General features: G+C 37.7%; 1 protein-coding gene across 5 annotated transcripts; it reads right to left on the bottom strand.

The window, feature by feature from the left end:
- Positions 1–3,955: 3,955 nt before the first annotated feature.
- Positions 3,956–7,332, bottom strand: LOC147493234 (heme-binding-like protein At3g10130, chloroplastic). Of its 5 annotated transcripts, none has more exons than XR_015199752.1 (8): positions 6,919–7,135; positions 6,733–6,819; positions 6,571–6,641; positions 5,570–5,671; positions 5,357–5,461; positions 5,037–5,172; positions 4,366–4,498; positions 3,956–4,299 (listed from the first exon to the last, which is right to left on the bottom strand). XR_015199752.1 is itself a non-coding variant. In XM_086568752.1 (8 exons), exons 1-8 carry the CDS (start codon positions 7,324–7,326, stop codon positions 4,225–4,227), a joined length of 732 nt encoding a protein of 243 aa, XP_086424878.1. In that variant the 5' UTR covers positions 7,327–7,332; the 3' UTR covers positions 3,956–4,224. The 5 variants fall into 5 exon arrangements, 3 of the variants coding, with proteins under 3 accessions (XP_086424878.1, XP_086424876.1, XP_086424875.1); XR_015199753.1 differs by having other exon boundaries at positions 4,366–4,474; positions 6,919–7,129; XM_086568752.1 differs by lacking the exon at positions 6,919–7,135 and adding an exon at positions 7,281–7,332 and having other exon boundaries at positions 4,366–4,471; positions 5,033–5,172.
- Between the last annotated feature and the right edge of the window lie 1,911 nt (positions 7,333–9,243).

The following is a 9,243-nucleotide window of genomic DNA, read 5'->3' on the forward strand; positions in this document are numbered from 1 at the left end:
CTTGGAGGTGCGGTCAAGATCGATTCATCCTTTGTCATGGGCCTTGCTGCATGGCGTGTTGAAAAGGCTATGAGTTTGATGGACCGTTTAGCTATTTTGGAAGATCCACGGTGTGAGTTAACGCTTCTTACGAGCTTGTCTTTGGGCTTTCTAAGTTGGTCTTTCGCGATTCGTACTTGTCCACCGGCTCTTTTCGAGAGAGGACTAAGACTTTTGATCGGCATCTCCCGCGGTGTTCTCCGTGGTATTGTGGTTTCTGGCGGCCCCGGCCGGTGATTTGCGGTGGCATCTATCGACACTCCCATTACGTCTGGGTGGGTTAGGTATTTATTGTGCCACTGATGTCTCTACTTTTGCTTTTGTGACCTCTCGTTGTCAGACTTCTGAGCTTCAGAACCACATTCTTAGGAGTTGTGGCATAGTGCCTATGGATGAGATTATTGATGTTGCTAGCAGTGCATTGAGTCTCTCTCTACCCGATTTTGATGTTAACTCTCTTACTGTGAATGCTACCGTCCCCTCAAAACCACAAAAAGTTTTGGCGTTTTTTTACCGGTAAGATAGTTCTTTGGTCTTGAGAGGGAGTTTGTGTTATCTACTCGTCAGAAAAGCAGTTATTGGATGCTTGCAGTCATAACATACAAAAGATTTTCTACTGGCTATTCCGATAGAGGGACTTGGACAGCGTATGTCGCCGGTGGAGTATCGTTCTATTCTTCGGTACCGTCTCATGATTCCTTTGTACTCTGATGGTGGTCTATGCCCTATTTGCAAAAAGAGTATACTAGATGCTTTCGGAGACCATGCAGCACATTGTAGGTATTTCCCAGGTTTCAAATACCGACATGATCATGTCAGAGATATTTTATGTGATGCATTTTTTGGTATTTGGGGTACAAGTGAAGACGGAAGCTCCTGTAAATTTTCTCACTGATCCCAATGAGGGAAGATTGACATTTCGGCCTGCAGATGTATTGGTCTACAGTTGGTCTGAGGGAAGGCATGCGTGTGTTGATGTAACTGGAGCCTCTCCGTTGGTAGGGCTTGGGAATGGAGTCTTTAAGGTGGGAGAAGCAGCTACTAGAGCGTGGCGAGGGAAAATTGAGAAACACGAGGAGGCTTGTAGAGCTAACCAAAGATTGTTTCATTCCTTTCGTTTTGACACTTTTGGTTTTGGCCCAATGATCCGTTGAGCTCCTTAAGAGATTGCGAGAAAGTTATGGACTATGAATGTAATGACAAATTTGGTTCCAACGAGTTTGTATTTAGGAGAATAGGATTTGCCATCCAGAAAGGACTTGCGGCGCAGCTTGTTGCACGTTTGTCCTAACTATTTGTAAAACTCGTTATCTTTATTAATAAAATTTCCACTTAAAAAAAAAAAGTTGGTGGTTGCTGACCTGCCTGCCTATGGGATCCTGCCTTGGAGCGTGGTTGGCGGATAGAGATGCAATTTCCATGAAGTAGTCATCCGAGAAAGATATATACTTGGAAATATGGATTTCCTCAACTACTTGCACTGTAGATTTTTAACAAGAATGGCATGGACACCCTAAGTTAATGAAACGAAAAAAAAAAGAATGTTTAAAGGTTGAATCCTTTGCGTTTGGCGGTAGTGGTTGGCACTACTGAACTAGCTAGTGGTGCTGCTTCTTTTTTGTGTTGTAGGAAAATGGAAAAAGCTATTGCAGAGGCAAGGCCAACGAAAATGGAGACAAGAGCGATCTCAATTGATCTGTTGAATTCATTTTTGGTACAACAAGTGGGATAAAATTAAATGAACAAGTTCGGGTATCGGGGTATGAGTTTAATCATCTAATCAGCTGGCGCGGTGGCGCCAAATAAAATAAAATTATGAACCAATATGCCAGATTAATGGGAGGCCCACGAGAAATGTGAATGGGCTCGTGTTATAGGGTCTCCGTGTACTTAGATTTGGACCTCGGGGTGGAGATCTAGGGACACGTGGGTTTGATGGTGTATAAAACCACTCAAGAGGACAACCTCAATATCTTGAAAACTTCAAAGGCTGATATATTGTCACGTGTCGAGTCAGAATGGAGATTCTCCTGTCCCACCACTTCGATCACTCTGGTTTTCGACTCCTCCTCTTCTCTCTTTTCTTGTCAAAAGTGACAGTCTATTCCTCTATTATCAAGCAAGCAGCATTCACAACACGTAGATTACAAAGAAGCTTCACAACTCAAAATATTTTACGACCTTACTAATATTTAGGATATTTATATTGTACAACAAAATCCTTAAACTCACACAACAGTTGCTCAAATATCTTTATTTTCATCTTTTTAATGATTCTCGATAAATTATAAACACGACCCTTCATTAAAATCTCATGGCAACTCAAAAGAATAAAATAGAAACTTGCGAAAAGAGGGGGCCATCAATCAATATGAGACAAATAGAGATGAATGTATGGTTTTCTTCTGTGCACATTGGATTGTGGGAGCTAGGGTGATTTGTTGTCGGAGATGGCTTTGAAGTGATCGAATTTCTGTTATTTAGTGAAGAAGATAAATGGATTATATCGGTATAAGTTTACCTATTTAACGAGATAGCATCAAGTCTACACGGCGCCACACTATCTAGAATTTTTTTTTTTAAATCTTTTTTCTCACTCGCCTTTGAGAATAGGGGCTAGACAGTAGAGAATCAAAAAAAAAAAAAAAAAAAAAAAAAAAAACCCTTCAGTACTAGCGGTGTCAAAAAAACTATTGGTTTCCGAAACGCTAACCCGCTAACACTATCCAATATACTATTGTGGTTTGGTGGGATAGGCTCCAAACCATTGGACTTCATTAGCCTCAGTCTATATATAGAGTTACAAACGAAATGCTGGTAGATCCATAGATTTGATAAATTCTAGCAATTATCATGACTCTGCAACATTAATACATAAAAAAATTGTCAAACTATTTTGGATTTTCAGTTTTCACGTACATTATATTGAATACAAATCAACATACAAGAACATAAACACGTCAGCTACATTAAAGAGCTCCTTCAGTTCACCCCCAGCCCCTGGGGCATGGTACTTATGTACATAGATACATCCCAGCTTATTGAGTCTAAGGGGCCATTTGTTTTTGCCTCTTATAAGACCTTGAGGTCTTATAACCTCTTATAATATATGACCCAGTGATTTTGGACATTTTTTTTGTTTGTTTTTTGTCTTTTATAAGAGGTATTCTACTAGAAATGTTTTATAAGAGGCTCAAATTCTATAAGTACCAAAATTGGATCTACTTCAATTCTATAAGTCTTATAACTTGAAAAATAACTCAAACACCCCCGTCCATATACCCTAGCCTCATTTCTCTTTTCTTCTCTTTTTATTATTTTCTTCTCCAAATAACTCCATTGCCCTAGCTACCACCACCACCACCACCACCACCAAACTATTAAAACCACCACCACCACTGCCGCCACTACCACCACCATCATCACCACCACCACTACCACCACCATCATCACCTCCACCACCACTACCACCGTACTATTAAGACTATCACCACCACCACCACCATTTATACTACTACCACAACCACTATCACTACCACCGTGCTATTAAGACCAATATCATCACCTCCACTACCACCACCACCACCACCACTACTACTACCACTGTACTATTAAGACTATCACCACCACCACCGTGCTATTAAGACATCCACCACTTCTACTATCACCACCACCACTGTGCTATTAAGACATCCACCACTTCTACTACTACCACCACCATCGTGCTATTAAGATCAATATCATCACCTCCACTACCACCACCACCGTGCTATTAAGACCACACCACCACCACCACCAATTAAGGTAGTTTCCTAAAATCGATATTCTAATTATCAAAATTGATTTGAAATCGAAAATCAAACTATACACTTGTTTCAAATTAATCTATTCAAGTTAAATGTGATATAAAGTAAGATTATATTTGTCAAATAATCATCTATAAGATGTCATGTATTTGTTTTTTCTATTTTTACAAGTGCTTATAAGAGGACCTTAAAATAAAAAACAAACCACTTTATAAAACCATCTTATAAAACCCTCGTATAACACATGGTCTTATAAGATCCTCTTATAACTTAACCCAAAAAAACAAATAGCCCCTAAGTATGTCGTATGCATTTTCTTATGTATATTCAGTGTGTCAAATTGGGGATGAGGCACTTGATATTTGTACAGGTGAGGCCCCTAGTCTTGCTTCCGTTCAACTTCCAATGCAATCTCATTGCGACGTGTAAATGGAAGCGTAAATGGAGGATTGTACTGCAAAATGGCATTCTGTCATAAATATGATAATATACAATTTGACAGTAGGACGTGTGATCTTACCTGTGCAACCTCCACTAGGGCACCCTCTTTTACTTCGAATTGCATATCACTTCTTAAAGCATCCCTTAACTTTACTTCTTGACGTTTAACTTCTCTGTCTGTAACAAAACTTGTAGCAATCGAAAAAGGAGATCTATCACACTCGAAAATTACAGTAAATCAAAATAGCATTTCTTAACTTTACTTCTTAACGTATCTTGTATGGAATGTTTCTCATGTGTAGAGAGTACAAAATTCTTCAGAGTGGTTTTTGATTCTTGAAGACAACATCAGTGTCATCATAAGAAAATGTTAGTGTTCTTTATGCATATCTAAATTATAAGTTATACACAGGAACTATACATGAAGATAAGTAAATATCATTGGATATGTATTCTGAATTTATAATGTCCAAGTTCTGCTGCACACTAATGACCTTACAATGAATCAGACTAAATCAAGCATTTGAATTGTAAGTTTCAATAAGAACAAACATTTGTTAGAAGTTGCACACTAAAAACTTGTGGCAGGAATGACATGAGACAACCTTTACTTCTCTTATATATATTCTGGTTCTTTTATCATTTAAACGGAAAGACTGAGGAGAATGTTTCTTGTAGATACTGAGCATGAAGGGTTAGGATGTAGATCTGTTTCCAGGGTGCTATTTATGCAAAAGAAGAACAACAAACCCGAAACTGCAGCAACTGCAACAATTTTCTTGGGGACTTCTTGAATCCTCACAGAGGGATCCTTGGGTAACGGCAAGTTGGCACCATACTTGGAAGGCATGACAAATGACATCTTCCATTTCTTTTGATCTCCCGACTTAATAACAAAACCAAAACAGATAATGAGTAGAATGTAGTACAGCAATAGCAGACAGTTGAATTATCCACATGTTAGACAATGTTATTCAGAGTATGTATGGGCAGGGAAAGTATTTATTTAACTACTACAAAGAAATTAGGATCTTCCCTAAAATTCATAATGCTGGGCAATAAGTCAATACCTGCTTTGTTATCACAGGTGTTGTCATCTCCATTTTCTCGCCATTCAACTCAGCTTTCCGAGTAATGACAGGAGTAGTCATCTCCATTTTGTCGCTTGCATTATTCTGTGAATAGCACAAGGTTCAGATTCAGCATAAAGTTGTGATGTACACAGTACACCTCTAATGATATAATTCAACTTAATTTTTCTCTTCGGGGAATTGTTATCATACCTTACCGAAAAGATATTCAGCTAAGACATTCAAACCTTGAGATGAGCCACTGAAATCAAATCCATCCTGCCCAGGCATTGTTGTTTCCGCTACAAAGTAAGGCTGTTCAACAATGCAATCCACTGTTGAATGTTTGTTCATGAGTATTGGAACTTCAAACTTGAATCAAAATATTGTCAAACAACTAACAAGAAGAAAATCTCAAGAGGATTGAGTTGTTAGGATTTTGAGCCTACAAACAATCACGCTGAGCAAACATGGATTACACAATGCAAGACTTTTCCACTTTGAAGGCTGCAGGACTTTAAACAATATCAAAAGAATCCAAAAGATTATCAAGTGTCATTGGAACTCTCCACCGGCTGGTATAATCAAGCTTAACAATGCTGCACGTTCAAGAGGAAATCCCAGAATTGCAGGTTGGGGTACTAATGAGGGTTCACAATGGAACTACATACTCTAGGGACATATATTGGGGGCCTATAACAAAAGCTATAGAGATGGGATGGACGAAACTATGGGTAGAGTCTGACTCCAGACCAGCTGTAAGAGCATTTCAGACAAACTTGGTTCACTAGAAGGTCAAGACTCAGTGGGTGGCAATCAAAGCAAAACTGACTGGATCATCTTCACAAGTACTTGGAGAGAAGTGAATTCTGGCACCGACCGCAGTGCCAAGACAGGAGCTACACTACCTAGAGGAGTGAACCATTGGTCATTGGTGGAACAAGAAAGCAGATTTTTTTATTAAGAGTTGAGAACCCCCTCTAAACAATTTATAACATGTAAGATGACACTAGGCGACACTACAAGGAGCGGTGGTGACCAGTAGGCTCAACAAAATGGGGTGCAGGTCACCGAAAAAACTAGTCGCACCTCAAACATATTGAATGCATTCATGTTCCCATCTTTCCGACATGATCGCCTGTTATCAGGTTTAAGAGGATCAAATATGCAAGAGGAACTCTTGATTAAGTGGAAAGAAGATAAATATATGATACCTCAACTTCTCTAATTTCGTACTGTTCTGTTCGCCTCAATACAGTAAACTTCACAGTTTCAAGATCAGGTACTACATAAACACCGAGACAAACGAAGAAGAAAAACATTATTACGAAAAACGCATACAGATAATTGAACACATATCAAATGCTAGAAACTACCTGACATCAAGGCTTCCTCCAAATTAGAACTTTCAAATCTCCGTGGAAAAAGATACTTCGCAGATTCATTAGCCAACTCTAATAAAGCTGCATAAAGAAACAAATAACATCAATCAGAAAAACTTCATAAGCAAATTTAAAGAGTCACAAGCGAAAATGCTTGGGTTTTATTATATGAACATTTACGTCGCTGTGAAACAGATGAAGCTTGAGAAGCCAAGGCAAATACAAGAGAGATTCTAGCTTCATCCGCTGATATCTTTCTCTTAGAAGCCACGACACTTCTGTCCGTGGCCATTGCTGTAATAGTACAAGTTTTTCTGGGGACCAAGAATGTTGTACGCTTGAAAACTGATTGAGAAGTTGCCCAAGTTTTATTGTTGGGGGTGGGGTGGGGTGGGGTAATACTAATTAACCCGAACCATTATTGTTGGTTCAAAATTTTACATTAATTTTCTGGCTACCTTTCCAAATTATAAATTTAAGAGTACTAATGGAACGCTCTACTTTGAATATAGTTCTAAATGCCAGGTTTCAACAATTCTTACCAATTTTCTTTTGGGTACAAATTACTTGCATAAACATTACATACATCACCAAAAAACAGACTATTTTGTGTTAATGATGTGAAAATAAAATGCCTTCTTAAACGTACGTTCTCTAGTCTTCAGCATGACCGTATCTATCTCGATATATATCATAAACTATCTACAATGTACGACAAAACCAGGGGCCTGATATGATAGCAATTGGAAAATCAGGATCCAATATCTCATTTTTTACATTTTTTGGATTCTTACACTTTTAGCGCTTGAGGCTCTGGTAACTTGAAATGTCAAACATCGAACACAAACTTGGTTCGCTTCATTAGAAGATCCATTAACCCAGTCGTTCCAAAGAACAGACAAAGATCTATTTCCAATGTGAACCACATGTCCATAATTAAGGTAGCACACTTATAGAAGCAATATCCAAATTTCAAACCAGTTCCCAGTTGCAAAATCATAAGCAAACACATCCCTTTGTAATAAGTGAACATGAGATCGATCACCATAAAAAATGGCCGCTCGAACAGGCCAAAGTTGTGGTCTGTGAAGAGACGATGTGGAGATTTCAGTCCACAAATCATTTATCATATCGAAAGAGAATAAGCATTTTTGTAGACACAATAGAATCTTACTTCCGTTGTCCACAAGAGCCATACAAATAATACGATATACTTCTTGTTGCTTTGTAATCTCATGAAGAGGCTCGGGAAGAGGGCAACATGTGTTTAACGTTGGGTTGAAAACTTCGGCCCAATGTTTGGGGTGAAAATAATTATCTCCAAACACATAAATTTTTCCGTGTAGCAACTAGCAACTAGTGCAGGGTCACACTTCTTGGCAAGCAGGTGAGTGCCTTCCTTTTGCCATGCCAAAGAGCTTAATTTGACAAAATTCAAATTCACTACACTAGTACGCTCAGATAATCAGTACATAAAATGGGCCCGTAGGGAAAAATTGCGTTTTAATTTTGTGTTTAGTTTGGTTCCGCAAATACTTTCGCATTTAGTTGGACAATATTACCTTTATTTAAGTTTTTATCAGTTAAATCAAAATTAAAATATTGTAGCTATTGGGGAAAACTCTCACATGATTTTTCAAGCACACTCACATTTTATGTTAGGACTAACATAAATATTTTAATTTATTTCATATTGTACACATGCATAGTAGTGTTTGCATGTTTGTTGAACAAATGCATATTGGTGTTTGTATGTTTGTTACACACATGCATAATGGTGTGTGCATGTGTGGTATACACATGCATAGTAGTGTTTGCATGTTATGCACATGTATACGCATATATAGTGTTTGCATATGTGTTATACATATGCATAATGATGTTTACATGTGTGTTATACACATGCATAATGGCGTGTGCATGTTGGTATACATATACATAGTGGTGTTTGTATGTGTATTGTACACATGCATAATAATGTGTGCATGTGTGTTGTACACATGCATAGTGATATTTGCATGTGTATCAGACTACTACTCCAAACTTAAAAATATCATCGACTATAACAATATCAAAATCAAGATAAATCACACAATTGATTAACACAAGATTCGAAGATTTGACAAAGAAATTCAATTGTTGTTAAATTGTTTGTCGAACTAGTGCCGAAATTGATCTAATTATTTTTCAATTATCAATAATCTAGAATTGAAAAATGAGAAGAGTGTTTGTCATAAGAGAATAAAATATTTTCTCATAGCTTAAATCACTAATCACACACACACAAATTAACTAACTCAAAGATGGAAATAACTAGATCTCAAAAAAATTTACAAGTTTCTAGTTAGAGTTTTTTTTTTAGATGGAGAAGAAAATAAATATTTTCTCATATCTTAAATCACTAATCATAAGTTTACAAAACACAAATCAACTAGCTCAAAAATGGAAACTGTCGGGGGAAAAAGTTAACCAGACACTCCCGATATGATGGTACTTCTGAAAGCT

The sequence above is a fragment of the Coptis chinensis genome, chromosome 6 (genome assembly GCF_015680905.1).
Source record: "Coptis chinensis isolate HL-2020 chromosome 6, ASM1568090v1, whole genome shotgun sequence".
NCBI classification, from domain to species: domain Eukaryota; kingdom Viridiplantae; phylum Streptophyta; class Magnoliopsida; order Ranunculales; family Ranunculaceae; genus Coptis; species Coptis chinensis.